Below are 24,009 nucleotides of genomic sequence, written 5' to 3' on the forward strand. Positions count from 1 at the left end.
TTCGCCGGGCCCACACGGCCGCCCACTGGACGCCGTCCTCGAGGCCGCGGGGCCAGAAGCCAAGCCCGCCGTCCCGGGGCCCCGATGCGGCTGCTGCTGCTGCTGCTGCTCCCTGGGCCGGCGGGCCGGGGCCTCCCCCCCCCCTCCACACACACACACACACACACACACACACACACACACACACACACACACACACACACACACCCCGGGTGCGCCGCCCGGACCGCCCGCCCGCCCCGGGATGGACAAGAGAAGCGCCCGGACCCCGCAGACCCCCGCAGGCAGGTGGGGCTCGCCCGGGCTCGCCTGCGCCCCTCCCCCTCGCGCCCTCTTCGGCAGTAGGGGAGGGAGCGTGCGGGGACAGCCCGCAGCGGGAGCGCCTGCCTCCTTCCCGGTGCGCATGCGCGGCCACACGCTCGCCCCAGGATGGCCAGCGGGCGCGGGGACGGAAACTCGCCCGTCGCTAGGCGACCTCGGAGAGCGGAGTAGCGCGCGCGCGCGCGCATGCGTGGAGGTCCCGCTCCCCGCCGCCCGAGCTGCGACTTCAGGCAGGGTTGGGGGGCGCCGTCTCCGGGCCTGCCCCGACCGAGTGCTGGCGGGCCCTGAGGGGGGGGGGGGCTGCTGAGGCCTGCCCCGTCCGCCTCGCGGGATGAGCCCCAAGAAGGCGGCGGGAAGAGCCCCAGCCCGGAAGGGGGCCAAGCCCCCGGCAGCCCCTGCCCAGCCCCCGGCAGCCCCCGCCGCGAAGCCAGCAGGTACAGCCGCGCAGGGAGGCCGAGGAAGAAGCCGGCTCGCCTCACACCCGCCCGCCCGCCCGCAGCGCCCCCAGGCGGGAGGAAAAGGCGGCCATGTCCCAGCGCTTCGTGTGCGCAGGCGCCGCCTCTCCCCCCCCCCCTTTTAGGAGGCCCGGGCCCCCTCCAGAGCGACACAGGCGCCTTCAGGGGGGCTGGGAGGGGGGGGGGGAGAAGCCCTGGGCCCAGGTGGTGGGCGCGGGGGAACAAAGAGCTGGAACGGCTCCTTCAGGGCAGACTTGTACTCTCCTTGAGAAACCCCTCCCCGGGAATGAAGTTATGGTGCAGAATATGGTCGGGAAGCTTAGCTGTGCACATGTCCACCTGGGGCTCCCCGTCCCACCCCCTCCAGGCCCATCATTTGCCTTTGGGGGGGGGGAGTTCACATAGAATCATAGACTTGGAAGGGACCTCATGGGTTATCTAGTCCAACCCCCTGCACTATGCAGGACACTCAAACCCCTATCGCTCATCCATTCTAACCTGCCACCTCCTTGAGCTTTCACAGAATCAGCCTCTCCGTCAGATGGCTTTCCAGCCTCTGCTTAAAAATCTCCAAAGATGGAGAACCCACCACCTCCCAAGGAAGACTGTTCCACTGAGGAACCACTCTGTCGGGAACTTCTGGATGTTTAGACGGAATTTTCTTTGAATTAATGTCATACCATTGGTTCTGGTCTGTCCCTCCAGGGAGAGAACATCTCTGCTCCATCCTCAATATGGCAGACTTCTAAATACTTGAAGATGGTTATCAGATCCCCTCACAGTTGTCTCCTCTCCAGGCTAAACAGACCAAGCTCCCCCAACTTTTCTTCATACGTCTTGGTCACCAAACCCCTCACCATCTTTGTTGCCCTCCTCTGGACACGCTTCAGTTTGTCAACATCCCTCTTCAACTGGAGTGCCCAAAACTGAGCACTCCAAGTAATGCCAAACCAGAGTAGAGTAAAGCGGTACCATCACCTCCTGTGATCTGGACATGATACTCTGTTTGATACAGCCCAAAATCCCATTTCCCTTTTTAGCCACTGAATCACACTGCTGACTCATGTTCAATGTATGGTCTACTAAGACTCCTAGATCCTTTTCGCACATGTTACTGCCAAGACAAGTCTCCTCCATCCTTTATTGGTTTATTTGTTTTTTTCTACCTAAATGCAAAACTTTACATTTGTCCCTATTGAACTTCATTTTATTCAGTTTAGCCCACTTCTCGAGCCTATCAAGAGCATCCTGTATTCTAATTCTGCCTTCAGTTGTGTTTGCTACCCCTCCCAGGTTTAGTATCATCTGCAGATTTAATAAGTACCCCCTCTAATCCCTCAGCCAAATCATTTATAAATATGTTGAACAACACAGGTCCCAGAACAGATCCACTACACTCTCCCTACAATAATTGGTTATTTGTTTATACTCATCCTTGGTAATAAGGCCTTCCTTCCATTTCCTAAATGACTCTTTTTTATTGCTCAAATCATTTGACAGCTGCTTATGGAACCATCCTTGGCTTCTTTCTTCTCAAGGGAACTGTTTGTTATTGAATCTTCAATGTTTCACTTTTAAGAAACACCCAGCCCTCTTGGACTCCCATCTCCTTAAGTCTTTCCGACCATGGGACTCTACCAGACATACCTTAAACCAGTGGTTCCCTTTGGTCGAATGACCTTTTCACAGGGGTCGTGGCAGGGCCCTTCTCTCCAAGAGGATCCCTAAGTGGCTAACATTGCTCCTCTTCCATTTCATCCACACAACAGCCTTGCAGGGTAGATCGATATAGCACGTTCGTCTGTCTGAAGCAGCGGAAAAGAGTGAGATTGGCATGGTGGGACAAGAGGCAGAACTGAACTGCAAAACCCCGGAAAAAAAACAGTTTATTTACAATCATGAACAATGGATCTTCACGCCATTGATCAGTTTCAGTTTAATTTCTGTGAAAGAACACTTGAATAATTTTATGGTTGGGGGTCACCACAACATGAGGAACTGTATTAAAGGGTCGCAGCATTAGGAAGGTTGAGAACTACAGCCTTAAAGTCTGTTATAATCAGCTCTCCTGAAGTCCAGTCTATATGGCCGACTACGTAAAGGTTTACTCTTTCCCACAGTTGTAAATTCCAGAATCCAGTTCCCCTCTATACTTTCTGGGAAATGAAGCTATCGGCAAGATGGGTTAAGAAATTAACGGAGTTTGTATTTTTAGCAGAGTTGGCTTTCGAACAGATATTCGGGTAATTGAGGTCACCCATGACCACTTCCCCCCCTCTTTGAGAAGGTTGTAATCTCGTCTAGAATCATAGAATCGTAGAATCGTAGAATCGTAGAATCGTAGAATGATAGAGTTGGAAGGGGCCATACAGGCCATCTAGTCCAACCCCCTGCTCAATGCAGGATCAGCCCAAAGTCTAGTAGTATCTCATCCAAGTCTATAGCAAACCCCCACAATAATACTATTCTCCTTTCCTACTCCTTTTATATTTACCCAAATGCACTTAACTGAACTTTCATGCTCAGGTACCTGTATTTCTTCACAAGTATAAAAGTTCTTAACATATATTGCTACACCTCACCCCTTCTTTACTTGTCTGTCCCTTTTGAATAGATTGTACCCCTCAATTCTAGTATTCCAATTGTATTATCCCACCAAGTTTCTGTGATTCCTATTAGGACTACTAGTTCCTCCTGTTTGTTTCCCATACTCTGTGCATTATTGTTGAGTCATCATAATCTATCTTTTTTTTCTTAGACATCATAATCCATCCATGTTTTTGGCTTTTGAACTTCCTTAGAATCATAGAATCATAGAGTTGGAAGGGGCCATACAGGCCATCTAGTCTGACCCCCTGCTCAACGCAGGATCAGCCCTAAGCATCCTAAAGCATCCAAGAAAAGTGTGTATCCAACCTTTGCTTGAAGACTGCCAGTGAGGGGGAGCTCACCACCTCCTTAGGCAGCCTATTCCACTGCTGAACTACTCTGTGAAATTTCCCCCCCTGATATCTCGCTTATATCATTGTACTTGTAGTTTAAGCCCATTACTGCATGTCCTTTCCTCTGCAGCCAGTGGGAACAGCATCCTGCCCTCCTCCAAATTACAACCTTTCAAGTACTTAAAGAGGGCTTGTAAGTTAGAAGTTCCCTGTTTATGTGCCATTCCCTGCTGACTTGTAATCTTCTCATCTTCAGTTCTTGAAATCACACCAGGTTCTGAATTTAGGTCTTGCTCCCTCTTTGGATTTCGTTTAAAGCCCTTTTCACCAGGTGTACAAAGCTTCTCCCAAAAATACCTCTTCTGTCCCTCATGAGTTGCACACCATCTCCTGATAGTAGCTCCTCATGTTGACATCGTAGACCATGATCCTGAAATCCAAACCTTTCCCAACATCACCAGTGATGTAGCCAGTCATTTGCTTGCATGATTTTTCTGTGTCTTTCTAAGCCACAGCCACTTACAAGAAGAACTGATGAAAACACAACCTGCATGCCCAGGTCCTTTACCTTATCCCCCAGATCCACAAAGTCTTGATATGTTCCATGCTGTTCTGGGCAGTATTATTTGTTCCTACATGGATGAGATTCGTGCACAAGAAGTCTGGTCTACATACTTTGGCTTCTACGCCTCTCAGCAGGGAATCCCCAATTACCAGTACCTGTTTCTTTGTATCCTTGGGAGCAGACCTAGAACTCTCACCTGTGGGGGCCTGTGACTTTGTTTTCTGGTCTTTGTGGGGATTTTCTCATGCTCCTGTGTTCCTGAATCATCTTCAGGCAGATCCTGGAAACCATTGCTGAACATCAGTGGGGTAGACCTTCTCATTCTTCTACTCCTATGTGCAACAGCTTTCCATTCATTACCCTCCTGTGTTAGGTGCTCCTGTGTTTGTTTTGATAGCTTTCCCTCCTGCACTTGCTCTCTCAAGAGTGCTTCATGAGTTCTGTCCTTCCTTTATATGATGCAGCGTATTCAAGCGTTCCCTGTACCTTCTCCTCTTGCAGAGCCACTAATTTACACTTGCTGCATGTGTAAAAGCCATCACCCTGAGGTAAGACGAACATGCCGCAGATGGTACACGTCACTACCTCAGCTTTTTCAGATGTCACACTACTTTGATCCATTCCAAATGCTTCTCGGACCGTTCTGCACTTCACTGAATCCTTCGGCTTGATCCTCTGGTGAAGAGCCAACAGCCAAGAGTGTTTTAGCTCCTGCCCTTTGGCTCCTTACAGAGTCTTCTGGTTTGATCCAGAACCCAAGAGTTCTTTGGTTTTTGTAGTTTTACGTGCGCATTTGCCGTGTGCCTCTGGCAAGCAAGAACCTTTTATAGTAGCGATCCCCAACCTGTGGGCCGAGGACCACATGTAGTCCTTCGACTAATTGGAGGTGGGCCCCGATGGACGCCTTCTCTCCCCCCCAGCCCTTTACTTCATCCCCCCCAGCCCTTTACAACACACTTCATTGTCGTGGCGTGTCTGTATCTTATTTTGAAGGGATGTTTAAACATTACCATAGCGATCAGAGAGCGCTAGGGCAGTGGTTGAGAGTAGAGGTGTAAACTACCCCCCCCCCCACACCGGGCCTCAGTAAAAGGCGTTGAGTGGTCCCTGGTAAGTGGTCCCCGGCGTTGAGTGGTCCCCGGTGATAAAAAGGTTGGGGGACCACTGTTTTATATCACAAAGGTCCACTCAGCAGAGGACGGAGCTAGCAGCTCCTGAGTCAGCTCCTGAGATGCCATTTTCTTCTTCTAACAGCTCTAAGTGCAGGACTGGAACCCTAAATGCCTGTGTGCTACACCATGCTGTTTAATACTGATTTTGCACAAATATTGAGTTCCATGGGAATTGGAGCAAACACTTTGCATGCTAGTTCCTGATTCTGCAAAAGAATAAGCTCTAAATCACGGCCTATCTCTTTCCTGGGGATGTCACATGTTTCCCAGCATGCCTACTGGATGGGGGATGTGTTTCTAGGTAACTGTGTGTGAACGAGACCTTGGGGTACTTGTGGATTGTAAACTAAACATGAGCAGGCAGTGTGATGCAGCGGTAAAAAAGGCAAATGCCATTTTGGGCTGTATCAACAGGGGCATCACATCAAAATCACAAGATGTCATAATCCCCTTGTATACGGCACTGGTCAGACCACACCTGGAGTACTGTGTGCAGTTCTGGAGGCCTCACTTCAAGAAGGACGTAGATAAAATTGAAAGGGTACAGAGGAGAGCGACGAAGATGATCTGGGGCCAAGGGACCAAGCCCTATGAAGATAGGTTAGAATCATAGAATCATAGAATCATAGAGTTGGAAGGGGCCATACAGGCCATCTAGTCCAACCCCCTGCTCAACGCAGGATTAGCCCTAGCATCCTAAAGCATCCAAGAAAAGTGTGTATCCAACCTTTGCTTGAAGACTGCCAGTGAGGGGGAGCTCACCACCTCCTTAGGCAGCCTATTCCACTGCTGAACTACTCTGACTGTGAAAAACTTTTTCCTGATATCTAGCCTATATCGTTGTACTTGAAGTTTAAACCCATTACTGCGTGTCCTCTCCTCTGCAGCCAGCAGAAACAGCATCCTGCCCTCCTCCAAGTGACAACCTTTCAAATACTTAAAGAGGGCTATCATGTCCCCTCTCAACCTCCTTTTCTCCAGCCTGAACATTCCCAAGTCCCTCAACCTATCTTCATAGGGCTTGGTCCCTTGGTCCCAGATCATCTTCGTCGCTCTCCTCTGTACCCTTTCAATTTTATCTACATCCTTCTTGAAGTAAGGCCTCCAGAACTGCACACAGTACTCCAGGTGTGGTCTGACCAGTGCCGTATACAATGGGACTATGACATCTTGTGATTTTGATGTGATGCCCCTGTTGATACAGCCCAGAATGGCATTTTCCTTTTTTACCGCTGCATCACACTGCCTGCTCATGTTTAGTTTACAATCCACAAGTACCCCAAGGTCTCGTTCACACACAGTGCTACCTAGAAGCGTATCCCCCATCCAGTAGGCATGCTTTTCATTTTTCAGACCCAGATGCAGAACTTTACACTTATCTTTATTAAATTGCATCTTGTTCTCATTTGCCCATTTTTCCATTGTGTTCAGATCTCGTTGAACTCTGTCTCTATCTTCCGGAGTATTTGCCAGTCCTCCCAATTTGGTGTCATCTGCAAACTTGATGAGTAGTCCCTCCACCCCCTCATCTAGTCTAGATCATTAATAAATATGTTAAAAAGTACCGGGCCGAGCACCGAGCCCTGAGGTACCCCGCTACTCAATTCTCTCCAGTCTGATGAAACACCATTGACAACCACTCTTTGCGTGCGGTTCTCTAACCAATTCCCTATCCACCTAACTATCTGAAAATCCAGATTGCAGTCCTTCAACTTATCCATCAGAACATCATGGGGAACCTTGTCAAAAGCTTTACTAAAATCCAAGTAAATGACATCAACCAAATTTCCCCGATCCAGCAAACCTGTTACTTGGTCAAAAAAGGAAACTAGGTTGGTCTGGCAGGACCTGTTGGAGACAAATCCATGCTGACTTCCTTGGATCACCAAATTGTCCTCCAGATGTTTGCAGATCGCTCCCTTTAATATCTGCTCCATTATCTTCCCCACAACAGAGGTCAGACTCACTGGTCTGTAGTTTCCTGGGTCATCCTCCCTTTTTTGAAGATTGGAATAACGTTTGCTCTTTTCCAGTCCTCCGGGACATCTCCAGTCCTTAAAGAGGTTCCGAAGATGATGGACAAGGGCTGTGCAAGTTCTCTGGAAAGTTCTTTGAGTACTCTCGGGTGCATTTCATCCGGACCAGGGGATTTGAACTCATCCAGTGCAGCTAAATGCCTCTCAACAACATCTCTATCCATGTTAACCTGCAACCCAGACACTATCCTTTGGCTACGGCCATCTCTAGATGTGCCTAAACACTTTGACCTGTGGGAAAAAACAGATGTAAAATAGGCACTAAGCCTTCCTGCTTTCTCTGCATCTTTCATTACAGTTTGTCCATCCGCACCCAACAGTGGGCCTATTGCCTCCTTTACTTTATGTTTGCTCCTCACATAACTGAAAAATCTTTTCTTGTTACAATGGGCTTCCCTGGCCAATCTTACCTCACTCTCAGCTTTGGCCTTTCTGATGATTGATCTACACTGCCTAGTAACCTGTAGGTACTCTTCTTTAGAGCTCTGTCCTTCCCTCCATTTCCTGAACATTTTCCTTTTCTTTCTTAGTTCCTCTTGAAGTTCTCTGTTCATCCAAATAGGCTTCTTAGAGCTCCTGCAGTGTTTTCGTCTTTCTGGGATAGTCATTGATTGAGCATGCAATAGCTCTTGTTTGAGTAGCGCCCACCCTTCACATGCTCCCTTCCCTTCCAGCATTCTCGTCTAAACATCTAAACATCCAGAAGAAGTTCCTGACAGAGCAGTTCCTCAGTGGAACAGGCTTCCTCAGGTGGTGTTGCCTCCTTCTTTGGAAGTTTTTAGCAGAGGCCAAAAGGAATTCTATGAGGACATGGTCACTTCCCCCTAGGGTTCATCTACCATTTGATAAATGAAATTGTCAGCCAGGCAGGTCAGAAAGTTACATGACTGAGGACGCTTCGCAGAGTTTGTTTCCCAGCACACATCTGGGAAATTGAAGTCACCCATGATGACAAGGGCCTGCCGCTTGGATATTTTCTCAAGCTGCTCACAAAGTGCAGCATCCACATCCTCTCGTTGGTCCGTAGCAGACACCAACCACCACACTGTTTGTTTTCCCCTCGCTTATTTTCACCCAGATGCTTTCCACTGTAGATATGCTCTCCTTCACTAGAATTTCCTGACAGGTAAGCCCTTTCCTCACATACAGTGCCACTCCTCCACCTTTTCGATCTGTTCTGTTTTTTTCTGAACAGTTCATATCCATCCACCATTACATTCCAGTCATGAGAATCATTCCACCAAGTTTCTGTGATGCCTACTAGATCATACCTTTCCATCAGCATGAGAAGTTCCAGCTCTTCCTTTTTATTGCCCATGCTTCGGGCGTTAGTATAAAGACATCTGAATCCTTTTACTTTTGGTTCCCTATGAGCTGGCCTTGCCGGTCGGGCTGCCTCCGATCGTTTTCCTTCCATACACTCCCTATGTTGATCGTCTCCTTCCCCTAGTGGCTTTAGTTTAAAGCTCTCCTGATGAATCTCCCCAGGTTCCTGCCAAACACATTCTTCCCCAGTTTCGATAAGTGCAGTCCATCAGGTGCTAGTAGGCCTTCCTCAAGAAAGCCTATCCCATGGTCCCAGAAACCAAATCTCTCCTGCCGGCACCAAATCTCTCCTGCCGGCACCAGGTTGAGGGACTCAGGAATGTTGGGCTTTGGGCTGATCCTGCGTTGAGCAGGGGGTTGGACTAGATGGCCTGTATGGCCCCTTCCAACTGTATGATGCTATGATTCTATTTATAATCTGTTTGTATGTATGGTATACACGCATAGACGATGTATAGACTGTGTACTAATAATTATTTATTAGCTGGTCGTTTTTCTTTTTCTCTCTTTTACCTTTCTGTAAATGCTTTACATAATAACAAACAATAAAATTTCAGAAAAAAAATAATCTGTGAGCTAATCTGGAATAAGTTCCTATTGTTTTGAATCATGTGCTGACTCACAGCTGACTGAAAAATCAGCTGAGTGTCAGGGTCTTATTCCTTTCCTCCCCTCTAAGTGCACTGTTGTTTGATACTGGAGAGTTGGAATGGAAACTTTCCAACTGATGTACTTCCTTGATTTGAGTTGAGAAAGGAATAAGCTGTATCTATGATGCTGGAACTCCCAGATTCATCTTCCTTATTGGGACTTAACCACTGGCCAAGCTCTCAGTGCAGCATTTTGTAGCTCTCCTAGAGTCCTGTCTGTTGTTTTTCTTTATCTCAGAGCAGAGCCGTGAACTGAGGGCAGCCATAACTTTGCAGTGTGCTTTCCGCCGTATCTTGGCATGTCGTGAGAGGGCAAGGAGGTTGAAGGAGCAGCAGGAGTACAATGAGTTAATGGAGCACCTCCAGAGAGAGGTATGGCAGATGCTGGTCTTGGAAGGCAAGACAGTTGCCTTGGGTGGCATCATGTTTCCTGAGTTGGCATGTGACTGAGTGAACAAACCATGTGATGTTGGGCCTTACGCTGTGCGGGCACCAACTTGTTGGTCATTTCCAGCCTCAGGGAAGCTCACCTGGCCTTGACCAAGGCCAGGTCCTTTTCAGTCCTGGCCCCCACCTGGTGGAAAAAGCTTCCCAAAGAGCTGCGGGCCCTGAAGGAGCTATTGGAATTTTGCAGGTCCCGCAAAACGGAGCTCTTCCACCTGGTCTATGGTGGAGTCCGGCACAGCAAGGAAGATCTTTCTGGGCTCCCCTAGTGTCAAGCGGTGTGCCCCTCTTCCCGCTCCCTGTGTTAGATATTACCTGGGGGATTAAAAGTTGAAGGTTGAGTTATTCCGCCATGTTCTCTGTGACTTCATTTGTTTCTGTGGTATGTTTTTATGTCTGTGGGTTTTAATGGGGTTTTATCAGGTTTTATTGAGGACAACTGTACCCTGCCATGAGCCGACTTCAGAAGTGCCGGGAAACAAACAAACAAACAATAAAATAGACAACCCCCCTTCAGGGATCGCTGCCTTGTCGTGGCAAAAGGGCTTGCGTAGCTCAGTGAAGCTATGAGGCAAGCTGGACGTGATCAAACGAGAGATGACAAGACTGAACATCAACATTTTTGGAATTAGTGAACTAAAATGGACAGGAATGGGTGAATTTAATTCAGATGACCATCAAGTATACTACTGTGGGTAAGAATCTCGCAGAAGAAATGGAGTAGCCTTCATAATTAATAAAAAAGTAGGAAAAGCAGTCTTGAGATACAATCTCCAAAATGACAGAATGATCTCAGTTCGAATCCAAGGCAAACTATTCAAAAAACTGGACCCTAAAGAAAGAAGACAGGAGGAGAATAGATGCTTTTGAATTATGGTGTTGGAGATGAACGCTGCGAATACCATGGACAGCCAAAGTTACCAACAAGATAGTTTTAGAGAGAAGGAAACCAACTATGTCACTAGAAGGCAAGATATTATGGCTAAAGCTCACTTACTTTGGACACATCATGCGATCAAACTAGTTGGAGAAATCATTAATGCTGGGCATGGTCAGAGGCAAAAGGAAATGTGGTCGCCAAAGGATCCGCTGGCTTGACATGATCGAAGCCAATAAAGGGATGACCATGGACCAACGGAAAGAGGCGGTCCTTGACAGAGACGTGTGGTGAAGACTTTCCTAAAGAACTGCCGAGGGTTGGACACGACATCATCATCATCATCATCATCATCATCATCATCATCTGGCATAGTGGTTTAGCAACTCTACCTGTTTGCTATGTCTCCAGCTTCATTTGCACTAACTAGCTCAGGAACAATTGTTTGCACTTTAGGGATGACTTGCTCATCTGCTGCTCCTCCCTCTTATCACTCTTTGCAAAGTATGGTTGAATAGGTGGGCTGTAGGGGAAGGGCATCAGGCATCCAAAATATAAATTTGATAGGAAAAAAAGAGTACACATGCTCTGTATAAATACAAGGCTGAGCAAGGTGAAAAGGAAATGGTATAAATACAGTCATTTAAACCCAAACTCTATTACATATTCTCAATAATATTAAATTAGAACAGACTAATATATCTTAATGTTGCAGCATTTAAGATCCTCCGTTTCCTTAGTTCTCAAGAGTCTGGGATTTCTTCCCATTTTTTTCTTGATATGGTCAAGATGGGAGTTGCTAGGTAAAGATCCAGTCTTCCATGGCTTGTGCTCTTTTGAGAAACATGAACAAAGACAAAAAAAGATTCAAGCGAGTAGTTGATCTGTGTTGATCTGAAGCAGCAGAACAAATTTAGAGTCCTTAAAGACCTTAAAAGTTTTATTCGGTATGAGCTTTTGTGTGCACGCACACTTCTTCAGATACAAAGTCCATTGTATACCTATCAATTGAACCTTAAGAAGTGTGTGTGTACATGAAAGTTCATCCCCTGAATAAAACTATGTTGGTCTTAAAGGTGCTACTGGACTCAAAGAGGAAAAAAAATCCTTGTCATGACTTGTGAGTTTATAATCTCTTCTCTCTGGGAGTCCATCCCACTTTAAATTCAATCTTATTTATCTAATAAAATAAATAAATAAATAAATAAATAAATAAATAAATAAATATCTTAATCTTCCTGACCCTCAAGGAAGAGACCTAGCCTTTTGGCTTTCCTAGTGTCTGCTTTTTAGTTATGACAACTTAGCAGAAGTTTTAGATGGCTACCTTTTGTCTCATACTGAGCAGAACCATCTGCATCTGTAACCACTGAAGTGTTTTGTATTTGTGATTTGTCCCCCACCACTTCTCTTTTGTGGGTTTGAATTTGCAGCTGGGCTCCAGTATGACGACAGTATAGTCCCGGTAATAATAACTGGGATATAAATGCCATCTCTGAGTGGAAGGCATTTTTCCATTCCTGTAAAGCAGCCCTCAAAGTAGCTTTCAAAATTTTTATAAAAAATCACAATGCAACAATAAAGCAAGAGCACTGCAGGGTGGGTGTGTGTGCCAAGTCATGGAATGGTTTCCTCTGACATACAGGTGCTTGTCTCTGCCTTCCTTTTGATGTTCTTCTAATGATCTTCATGGCCTCAGCAGGAGCCCTCCCTCTCTTCTTTCTCTCTGCATGTTTACATTCTGATTTCTGTTGTAGGCCTTTGTTGCATTGGTGAAGAGGGAGCAGGAGGAAGCAGAGCGGGAGCGAAAAAAAGAGGAAGAAGAAAAAAAGAAGCAGCGGGAGGAGCAGCAGAGGAAGAAGCGGATGTTGGAGGCAGCCTTTGATGGGGATGTGGAAGAGATGACAGCAGTCCTCAAAGAGGTGGGCAGTGTATAGCAGGAGGGGGTCAACTGCATGTTCTGAGAACATCTGACTTTCTTCATCAGCAAGTTCTGACCACAGTGGATCCTGATCAAAACAAGGACAGGTCTGGCTTGCATTTTGTTTGGTTTGATAGCAAACCCCATCATCACCAACACAAGCACTGTTAATGCGCAGTTTGGCAGCACAGGCAGAATGACCAGCTTTAGAGCAACTGTGGCTTTTTCAAGTTTAAGAGTGGGCCTCACTTAGCTGTAGTTGATCAGGTATACCTGCTGAAGCTGAGTGGGGAGGGGATAAACTTCTGCAGATTTATCTCCTTGGAATGAATGACATAAGAGCCATGTGGGATCAGACCAAATATCCAGCGTCTTGTTTCCACCAGATGCCCTTTGGCTACTTCCTCTTGTTGCCTTCCAGCGGGGTCAATTTGGTGTAGTGGTTAGGAGTGTGAACTTCTAATCTGGCATGCCGGGTTAAATTTTGCATTCCCCCACATGCAGCCTGCTGGGCTCGCTTGGGCTCGCCACAGCACTGATAAAACTGCTCTGACTGAGCAGTGATATCAGGGCTTCCTCATACTCACCCACCTCACAGGGTGTCTGTTATGGGGAGAGGAAAGGGAAGGCGACTGTGGGTAGAGAAAATCGGCATATAAGAACCAACTCTTCTCCTCCTCCTCCTCCTCCGGTCCACCATGCCCTTGGCCATGGTGATGCTTTTTGGCCATCATAGGCTGTGAGATAGTTTAGTCCCCCCTTCAAAGCCTCAAAACTAGTGGTTATCCTAACGAAAAATCGCCATTTTAAATAGTGGAATTTGTCGTTATGCATACCTGCCTTTGTAGTGGAATCCAGTTGCTTTTCTATCGTTTCCCACAGGGTTCCGGTCTCAGCAAAAATCGCTAGCCAGGAAGCGCTATTGCTGAGCTGTGTCCCGCTCCTGGCCGTCAAGCAGCCAATGGGCGGCCGTTATCATGCCCCCAAACAGCCCTTTTCCCTTTAAGGAAGGTTTAAAAAAAAACACACACACCCGTTTCAACGAATATGCGTTGATTCGTTGCAACGGAGAGACCCATCCAGCTAGCAGGTGGTGTTTGAGCTGCCGTTTCATCGTTGCCACGCTCCCCCCAAGTGAAAAAAAAAAATTCCCCCCCCTCACAGGTGCGATTTTCGGCCGAAAACAGTGTGAAAACAGGTTACTGTTGTAACCCGCCACGAGCCGCAAGGGAGTGGCGGGTAATAAATCCAATAATAATAATAATAATAATAATAATAATAATAATAATAATAATAATAATAAAAATAAAGGGAAAACAAACCAGCAAATGGGCCTCTGTGTTGCTTGTGCTTGGTGACTTTAAACAGAGGGACTGCAGCCGGGGAAGCCTCACTGGGTAAACGAAGGCTTGCCGGTGCGTTGATCTCCGCTCGCTCGGAGAAAATAAAATGGCGATCGCTTCGCCGGAAGATCAGAGGAGAGAGCCAGGGGGAGGGACTTTGCAGAAACCGCAACAATGGTAACGCACAGAACTTTCCCACTAGTGTTGCAGATTGGTTGCAGGAGTTTAGCGCTTTCCGGAGGGTGAATCCACTTTTTGGGATTTCCCTGAAAGCGCTACAACGAAGCGCTTTTTGCGAATCGGTTTCAGGAGTGTTGCAGATTGTCAACGACGTTGTGCATAACGGCAAAACTGTAGCGATTTCAATTAGTAACCATTGTGCTATTTTGGAAGAATGCGGAACGGCCCCAAGTGTTTAATGTCTGCTGGCTCAGTCTTTGGCATGCTCCTATTAACATTCTCAAAGAAGATCTCACAACTACCTGCCTCCCCACAGTGACCCCAGTTTCATTGTACTTTGTTGGTCTTAAAGGTGCCACTGGACTATAAATTTGTTCTACATTTTAGGCACCTTTGCTTAAGCAGTTCCTAAAGTCTCATTGCTTTGTCCACATTTCCAAGATGGCTGCTCACCTCTTCTCCCGAGTGGTCTCCTTGCTTGATGGTCAGCAGGTGAAAGAGATCTTCCCACTCTGGTCAGCAGTAGAAATATCTTTCTGTCCTGTCCCCCAGGAAGCCCCTCTCCTAGGAATTCTGGGAAGAAGAAACTCTCCCCATCCTCATTCTAGGTATCTGCTTCCTGGCCATGCCAGTTAACATTTGAAAGGGGAGGTGGGCCAGGAATTAATGGCCCCTAGCATCTCTCCACAGCGCAGGGGAAATAGCAAGGGGTGAGCTGTTCCATGACGTGGCTGGAAATGCTAGGGGAAGCCTGAGTCCCCTCTGCAGGAAGACATGCCCTGGGGCAGAAGGTGTTGTGAGCAGGAATTTCTGTCAGGTGTGCAGCTGGTGTGCGATGGAAATCTCTGCTCTGGAAGTGCTTCCAGAGGGATGAAGCGGCACCTGAGTTCAATCCAGAAAAACATGTGTAGGGATAAACACTTCTAGGGCATAAACACCAGGCCTTTTAATACTGAAGTTGTGCTTGGGATGTGGCAGTGGGATGGGAAGAGAGGTGAGGAAACATGTAGATTCTCATTACTTGCATATGCTGTGTCCCATCTGGACAGATGTGGCTGGCTGGTACTCCTTACACACCTGAAGCATCTGAAAAAGTTAGCAGTGACTCATAAAAGCTTTTACCCTGGAACAAATTTTGTTAGTCCTTTAGGTGATCCTGGACTCTGGTTCTTTTCTGTTGCTCCTGCAAACAGACTAACATGGCTACCCATCTTGACCTATCCCTACACATTTTTTTCTTGATTGAACAATAGATTTTCTTTCTTTCTTTCTTTCTTTCTTTCTTTCTTTCTTTCTTTCTTTCTTTCTTTCTTTCTTTCTTTCTTTCTTTCTTTCTTTCTTTCTTTCTTTCTTTCTTTCTTTCTTTCTTTCTTTCTTTCTTTCTTTCTTTCTTTCTTTCTTTCTTTCTTTCTTTCTTTCTTTCTTTCTTTCCATCCCACATGAGCCTGGTGGGTGGACCAAAAACTGGCTGGTGGATAATTGGGATGATATCACAGGGGATCTGGGGAGTCAAGGCCAGTCTAGTACTGGCCCTGACCTTAAGGGGAGACAGGATCCCAGTCTTAACCCCCAGGACCACCTCCCGGCCTCAGACAAACACCTGGAGTTCTAGGGTTGGTGATCTGGGTGATCCTTCTTTGTTTTATGACTCACAGACTTCATTTCTTAAGGTGGCAGATCTGGATACTAAGAACGGTGTTGGAACAGATGAGAAGGGGAAGACCATACGGCTCCGGAACCTAATCAGCATGGTGGAATGCACAGATGCCAATGGCAACACACCACTCTCTGAGGCTTCTGGAGGTGGCCACCCTTTGGCCATTAAGATGCTGGTAGAAAATGGAGCCAACCTGAATAGTCGGGTGAGGAGCTGGAATGCTTGGAACAGGGAAGACAGGGAATCTGTCCAGCATGGTGAGCCAGTTCGGTGCAGGAGAGTCATCATGGTGGCGTGGTTAAGAGTGGTGGCCTGTAATCTGGAGAACTGGGTTTGATTCCCTGCTCTTTGGTGTAGAGCCAGTTTGGTGTAGTGGTTAGGAGTGCAGACTTCTAAGCTGGCATGCTGGGTTTGATTTTGCACTCCCTCACATGCATCCAGCTTGGGCTCGCCACGGCACTGATAAAACTGTTCTGACCGAGCAGATATATCAGGGCTCTCTCAGCCTTACCTCCCTCACAGGGTGTCTGTTGTGGGGAGAGGAGAGGGAAGGCGACTTTAAGCCGTTTTGAGCCTCCTTCGGGTGGGGAAAAGCGGCATATAAGAACCAACTCTTTTTCTTTTTCTTCTTCCCCTCCTCCTCCTCCTCCACATACAGCAAGCTGGGTGACCTTGGGCTAGTCACAAAGCTCAGAACTCTCTCAGCTTCACCAACTTCACAGGGTGTCTGTTGTGGTGAGAAGAAGGGAAGGCAATAGGAAATTGCTTTCAGACTCCTTTGGGTAGCGAAAAACTGGGTATAAAAACCAGCCCTCTTCTGTTTTTCCTATCCTTGGTTAGCAAGTCGCCTGAAGAGCCACTTTGAGGTATGCCAGAGAGATGGTTTAGCCTACCCTCTAAAGGTTTAGCCTACTCTCTCACAGACACCATTTCCTTACTCTCATTACCCTGAGGAGATAATGGCTTAGCCTTAGAATATAGAATCATGGAGCTGGAAGGGGGCCATACAGACCATCTATTCCAACTCCCTGGTCAATGCAGGATCAGCCTAAAGCATCCAGGACAAGTATCTGTCCAGCTGCTATTTATGACCACCAGCAAGTGGGAGCTCACTATTTCCATAGGCAGCCAATTTGTCTGCTGAACTACTCTGTGAATTTTTATCCTACTATCTAGCTTGTACTGTTCTATATGTAACTTAAACCCATTACTGCAGGTCTAATCCTCTGCTGCCAACAGGAACCGTCTCCTGCCCTCCTCCAAGTGACAACCTTTCAAATAGAATCCTAGAGTTGGAAGGGATGTCCAGAGTTATCTGGTACAAGCCTCTACACAATGTAGGAATCCACAACTTACTGCCTAACCACAGTGACCGTAATTTCATGCACAAGTCATATCTCCCCACACACCAAAAATCTCCAAAATCCAGCCTATCTTCCATCAACATCCGGCCCATCCTCCATCAACTGCAGTGGCTGCTAGTTGAATTCCAGATCAGGCTCAAGGTTCTGATAATTACCTTCAAGGCCATACTCGGTCAGGGCCCAGTGTACCTGAAGGACTGCTTTTCTGCCTACGCCCCTCAAAGAGCTTTCCTCTATCCCACCTCCAGTGATCCCTGGCCCTAAAGCCTGCTTGACCTCAATCAGGGCCAGAGCCTTCTCTGTCCTGGCCCCCGCCTGGTGGAATGGAGGAGATTAGGGCCCTAACAGACCCGCCTCAGTCTAACTGGCAACGGAGGTCATCCGTCAGGCCGACTAGCGCTGTCTCTACCCAATGGCCAGGACAGAAATCTGACTGAGATGGGTCCAGGACCGAAACTTCTTCCAGGAATGCTGTTAGTTGGTTTGTGACAGCCCTTTCTACCATCTTACCCAGAAACGGTAAATGCGAGACGGGTCAGTAGTTGTTAGGCTCTTGCAGGTCTAAAGATGATTTTTTCAGCCACAGGCACACCACTGCCTCTTTCAATCCCTTCGGGAATTCTCCCATTGTGAGAGATTAGTTGATTATCTCCCAGAGAGGACCCTTTATCCTTATGTCGGCTGTTTTTAAGAGCCACGATGGGCAAGAGTATAGTGGGCATGTGGTTGGCCTCGCCACCGTTAGCATCCTGTCCACTTTGGTCAGCGTGAGTCGTCTGAAGTTACTCATTGTTTTCTCCAAAGTTAACCAAGGGACCTCCAGTTCATTTTCTGTATCTAAGGTTGCAGGGAGGTCACAGCGGAGTGTCGAGATTTTGTCTGCAAAGTGACTTGCCTTGCAGCTGATGTCCAATTGGCTACTATTCAGCGGCCCTTCTACTAGGGCAGTGAGAGATCGAACTATCCTAGAATCATAGAATCATAGAGTTGGAAGGGGCCATACAGGCCATCTAGTCCAACCCCCTGCTCTACGCAGGATCAGCCCTAAGCATCCTAAAGCATCCAAGAGAAGTGTGTATCCAACCTTTGCTTGAAGACTGCCAGGGAGGGGGAGCTCACCACCTCCTTGGGCAGCCTTTTCCACTGCTGAACTACTCTGACTGTGAAAAACGTTTTCCTGATATCTAGCCTATATCGTTGTACTTGAAGTTTAAACCCATTACTGCGTGTCCTCTCCTCTGCAGCCAGCAGAAACAGCATCCTGCCCTCCTCCAAGTGACAACCTTTCAAATACTTAAAGAGGGCTATCATGTCCCCTCTCAACCTCCTTTTCTCCAGGCTGAACATTCCCAAGTCCCTCAACCTATCATCATAGGGCTTGGTCGCTTGGCCCCAGATCATCCTCGTCGCTCTCCTCTGTACCCTTTCAATTTTATCTACGTCCTTCTTGAAATGAGGCCTCCAGAACTGCACACAGTACTCCAGGTGTGGTCTGACCAGTGCCGTATACAATGGGACTATGACATCTTGTGATTTTGATGTGATGCCCCTGTTGATACAGCCCAAAATGGCATTTTCCTTTTTTACCGCTGCATCACACTGCCTGCTCATGTTTACTTTACATTCCACAAGTACTCCAAGGTCTCGTTCACACACAGTCTTCATGTGCAGATGATACTTACATGGGAGGGGTAGCACACACAACTGAAGACAGCAACCGAATACAGGATGATCTTGATAGAAGAAGAAGAAGAAGAGTTGGTTCTTATATGCCGCTTTTCCCTACCCGAAGGAGGCTCAAAGCGGCTTACAGTCGCCTTCCCATTCCTCTCCCCACAACAGACACCCTGTGAGGTGGGTGATAGGCTCGAAAAGTGGACTAAACTGAATAAAATGAAGTTCAATAGGGACAACTTATCATTATCATTATCATCATCATCATCATTATTATTATTTAGATGTATTTCCCGCCACTCCCCGTAGGCTCGTGGCGGGTCACAATAGTCCTATCCTTATTAAAATACCCATTAAAAGACTATAAAACTATCCCAACATGGCGGAAGCTCTAATTATTCCCACCCCTGCTATTAGAGCGGCAGGGAAGGTGGGGAGGAGATCTAACTTACTAGGTCCGGGGGGGGGGGGCGGAATGCTGGCATCCCCATGGGCTGACCCTGGCCTCAACCAAAAACCTGCAGGCCCTGTGGAAAGCTGGTAAATCCTGCGGAAAGCTGGTAAATGTTGACTCATGTTCAATGTGTGGTCTACTAGATCCTTTTCGCACTTACTACTGCCAGGACGAGTCTCCCTCATCCTATATTGGTGTATTTGGTCTTTCCTACCTAAATGTAGAACTTTACATGTCCCTATTGAACTTCATTTTATTCCAGTTTAGCCGGAACTCTTCCGCCAGGCGTATGTTTGAGGCTAGGGCAGTTTCCCGATAGTCCAACTGAGGATCCCCTCCAATACTGAAACCAACAATATTGAGACCAACAATATTAAGATCTATTGGATTGGCCCCATTCTCATTGAATGCCATCCTCCCCACCATGCTGAGTAAGGACTGGAGCTATGATTATTGCTGCTTGTAGTTGGGATGTTTTTTGGGGGGGTTTATTCTGTTTTTAATGTTTTATGATGTAAACCGTCGTGAGCCCAATTGGGGAAAGGCAGTCTATTAAAAAAACGATCAAACAAACAAATATTTTATTGGGTTAAGTTTTAGGGATTTTATTGTCATAAGATTTTTACGTAACTATGTTTTTATATATATGTTGTGAACCACCATGAGCCAGTTCGCTGGGAGCGGCATTATAGAGATAAAATTATAAATAAAAATAAATAAATAAATAAATAAAATAACCCCCAATTAATCTTTTATTTTAAAGGGTGCTTTTAACCGGACTCCACTGTATCGTGCTGCATTTGGAGGGCACCTGGCAGCAGTGGAAATTCTCCTTCAGCATGGGGCAGACCCCCGACTTTATGCTGATGATGGCAACACCCCAGAACAGGTACAATTGGGATTGTCTAGTTTCTTTCCCTCATATCTGATTTGGTCTTGTTCTAGGCATTCATTGGCAGGCCACCAAAGGGGAGGGTGCTGTGTGTTAATGGTAGAGCATTTGCTTGGCAAGCTGAAGGTCTCAGATTCAATCCCTGCTATCTCCACTTAAAGGATCAGATATCAGCTGATTTCAAAGTCTGAGTTGACAGTTCTGTGAAAGGCAGCTTCATATGTTTGCCCAGCAAAAGTTCTATATAAAATAAAAGCTCACCTGATAATAGGGGGATTTATTTATTTATTTATTTATTATTTATTAGATTTTTATACCACCCTCCCATACGGCTCAGGGCGGTTTACTGGGTGGTATGATGATATATGATCATGTTGACCTGCCCTCCCTCTCAAAATGGCCAGTGATCAGCCTGGAGGGGTGGGGAGGGGCCCCGGGTGAGTGTGTACATAGCTATGCTTCTTAACCATATTCTGTACAATCGTGACACTTCTAGGATTTCTCAAAGCCTGAAAAATGTTTCAGGGGTTTCTCAAGGTTAAAAAGGTTGAGAAAAGAGATGTTCCAGGCACATCTGCAAGCAAGAGGCAGGAAGAAGGGGAAAATATCAGCATTTCTCTCCAGAAATTGTGTATAACAGGACTCTCCAGAAATTGTGTATAACAGGGAGTGCCATGCATGCGCGTTTGCATGGCCCTGGTTCCCTCTCCCCCCCTCCCACAAAAGAAGCTTGCCAGGCCGCAAGCTAATCAGCCGCTTTTGTGGCCGATTTGCTTGAGGCCTGGGAAGTTTCTTACTGGGGGGGCGGGGGCGGGGAGAGGGAGCCGCGGCCCGATGCCAAGGCCTTCGCGGCCCGGTTGGGGACCATCGATCTAGATCATTAATAAATATGTTAAAAAGTACCGGACTGAGCACCGAGCCCTGAGGTACCCCACTACTCACCCCCCTCCAGTCTGATGAAACACCATTGACATCAACTCTTTGAGTGCGGTTCTCTAACCAATTCACTATCCACCTAACTGTCTGAAAATCCAGATTGCAGTCCTTCAATTTATCCATCAGAACATCATGGGGAACCTTATGAAAAGCTTTACTAAACTCCAAGTAAAGAACATCAACCGAATTTCCATGATGCAGCAAACCTGTTACTTGATCAAAAAAGGAAACCAGGTTGGTCTGACAGGACCTGTTGGAGACAAATCAATGCTTTCTTCCTTGGATCACCAAATTGTCCTCCAGATGTTTGCAGATTTAATATCTGCTCCATTATCTTACCCACAACAGAGGTCAGACTCACTGTTTCCTGGGTCATCCTTCCTCCCTTTTTTGAAGATTGGAATAACGTTTGCTCTTTTCCAGTCCTCCGGGACATCTCCAGTCCTTAAAGAGCTCCTGAAGATGATGGACAAGGGTTGTGCAAGTTCTCTAGAAAGTTCTTTGAGCACTCTCGGGTACATTTCATCCAGGCCTGGGGATTTTAACTCATCCAGTGCAGCTAAATGCCTCTTCACAACCTCTCTGTCCATGTCAACCTGCCACCCAGACACTATCTCTTGGCTACTGCCACCTCTAGATGTGCCTAAACCCTTTGACCTGTGGGAAAAAACAGATGTAAAATAGGCGCTGAGCCTTTCTGCATCCTCGGTTAGAGTTTGTCCATCTTCACCCAACAGTGGGCCTATTGCCTCCTTTACTTTACGTTGTGAGTTCCTGCATTGTGTGGGGGGTAGGACTAGATGACCCTGGAGTTCCCTTCCAACTTCATAGAATCATAGAATCATAGAGTTCGAAGGGGCCATCATGTCCAACCCCCTGCTCAATGCAGGATCAGCCCTAAGCATCCTAAAGCATCCAAGAAAAGTGTGTATCCAACCTTTGCTTGAAGACTGCCAGTGAGGGGGCGTTCACCACCTCCTTAGGCAGCCTATTCCACTGCTGAATTACTCTGACTGTGATATCTGCTCCATTATCTTCCCCACAACAGAGGTCAGACTCACTGGTCTGTAGTTTCCCGGGTCATCCTTCCTCCCTTTTTTGAAGATCGGAATAACGTTTGCTCTCTTCCAGTCCTCCGGGACATCTCCAGTCCTTAAAGAGGTCCCAAAGATGATGGACAAGGGTTCTGCAAGTTCTCCGTAAAGTTCTTTGAGCACTCTCGGGTGAATTTCATCTGGCCCAGGGGATTTGAATTCATCCAGTGCAGCTAAATGCCTCTCGACAACCTCTCTATCCATGTCAACCTGCCACCAAGACGCTATCTCTTGGCTACTGCCATCTCTAGATGTGCCTAAACCCTTTGACCTGTGGGAAAAAACAGATGTAAAATAGGCACTAAGCCTTTCTGCTTCCTCTGCATCTTCCATTAGAGTTTGTCCATCCACACCCAACAGCGGGCCTATTGCCTCCTTTACGTTTGCTTCTCACATAACTGAAAAATCTTTTCTTGTTACAATGGGCTTCCCTGGCCAGTATTAACTCACTCTCAGCTTTGGCCTTTCTGATGATTGATCTACAGTGCCTAGTAACCTGTAGGTACTAGGCACTGTAGATCAATCATGATTCTATGAACTTGCTCTACCGTGGCCAACCCTTGACATTCACCCAGAAACTACAGCTGGTTCAGAATGGAGCTGCCTGGGTCCTTACGAGGGCCTCATGGAGAGTGTATATTCAGCCTGTTCTCCAGCAGCTGCACTGGTTACTGATTCAGTTCCGGATCTAGTATAAGGTATTGGTTTTAACTTTTAAGGCCTTACACAGTCCGGAACCTGGATACCTAAGGAACTCCCTTTCTGAATATGTCTCCCAAAGAGTGTTATGCTCTGCATATTCCAACCTACTGGTTATAATAGAATAGAATTATAGAAGTATAGAATCACATCTTATCATAAAAGCCATTGAAAACAACTCACAAATATTTAAAAGAAGCTGAAACCAGAGCTTAAAATAAGTACAAAAGATAAACACTGGTTAGGAAGGAGGGATCACTGAGGGAATGCCATGATTAACAAAAAAAAATCTTCACCTGCTGGATGGAAATGACCCTAGAAGGAGACAGGTGAGTCTCCTTGGGAAGAGAGTTCCAGAGATTGGGTGCCACTGCTGAGAAGGCCCTCTCCTCGATTGCCACTTGTCTAATCTCAGAAGGGGGGAGGGCATCAGAAGCAGGCCCTCTACTAATGTCCTCAGTGATCAGGTAAGTTCATCAGGGAGTAGGCAGTCCTGTTTACATGCTGTTCATGTGCAGCATGGGAATGGTGAAGGCCAAGAGCTGTATTCTCTTCCAGGTTGCCTCTCTAGACAGCTTGGTGGCCATCCTGAACTCCTGGGATATCAGCCTGACCGACTCGATGCTTCAGAAAATGGAGGCAGAACAGCAGCGGAGGGCTCATCTGGAAAAGAAGCAGAAAGAAGCAGAGACAATTCAGTAAGTTTGCCCTCCTACCTAGCCCAAAGTGCATATTTTATTGCAAGCATTTCATAGAATTGTACAATCAGAATTGGAAGGTACTTCCAGGGTAATCTAGTCTATCCCCTGAGGTATGCAGGAAATTCACAACTAGCTTCCCACCCACAGTGATCATCTGCAAAGTTAATAAACACCCCCTCTATTCCTTCATCCAAATAATTTATGAATAAGAACAATCAGAGCCCAGGACAGATCCCTGAGACACTCCACTTGTCACACCTCTCCAAGACAATGACAAACCATTTACAAACACCTTTCAGTGCGATC

General features: G+C 46.9%; 1 protein-coding gene across 2 annotated transcripts in view; it reads left to right on the forward strand.

Annotated features, from left to right (window-relative positions):
• Nucleotides 1–477: 477 nt before the first annotated feature.
• Nucleotides 478–24,009, forward strand: part of IQANK1 (IQ motif and ankyrin repeat containing 1) — a 38,017-nt gene continuing 14,485 nt past the window's right edge. Inside the window, exons 1-6 of one of the 2 annotated variants that reach the window (XM_077351269.1) lie at nucleotides 484–755; nucleotides 9,706–9,839; nucleotides 12,546–12,710; nucleotides 15,903–16,094; nucleotides 20,145–20,270; nucleotides 23,561–23,700. In XM_077351269.1, the coding sequence (XP_077207384.1) occupies nucleotides 653–755; nucleotides 9,706–9,839; nucleotides 12,546–12,710; nucleotides 15,903–16,094; nucleotides 20,145–20,270; nucleotides 23,561–23,700 (860 nt within the window). In that variant the 5' untranslated portion in view covers nucleotides 484–652. Of the gene's footprint in view, nucleotides 756–9,705; nucleotides 9,840–12,545; nucleotides 12,711–15,902; nucleotides 16,095–20,144; nucleotides 20,271–23,560; nucleotides 23,701–24,009 lie in introns of both variants that reach the window. The other variant, XM_077351271.1, reaches the window with a different exon arrangement.

Source organism: Paroedura picta, chromosome 9 (genome assembly GCF_049243985.1).
Source record: "Paroedura picta isolate Pp20150507F chromosome 9, Ppicta_v3.0, whole genome shotgun sequence".
In the NCBI taxonomy this organism is placed as follows: domain Eukaryota; kingdom Metazoa; phylum Chordata; class Lepidosauria; order Squamata; family Gekkonidae; genus Paroedura; species Paroedura picta.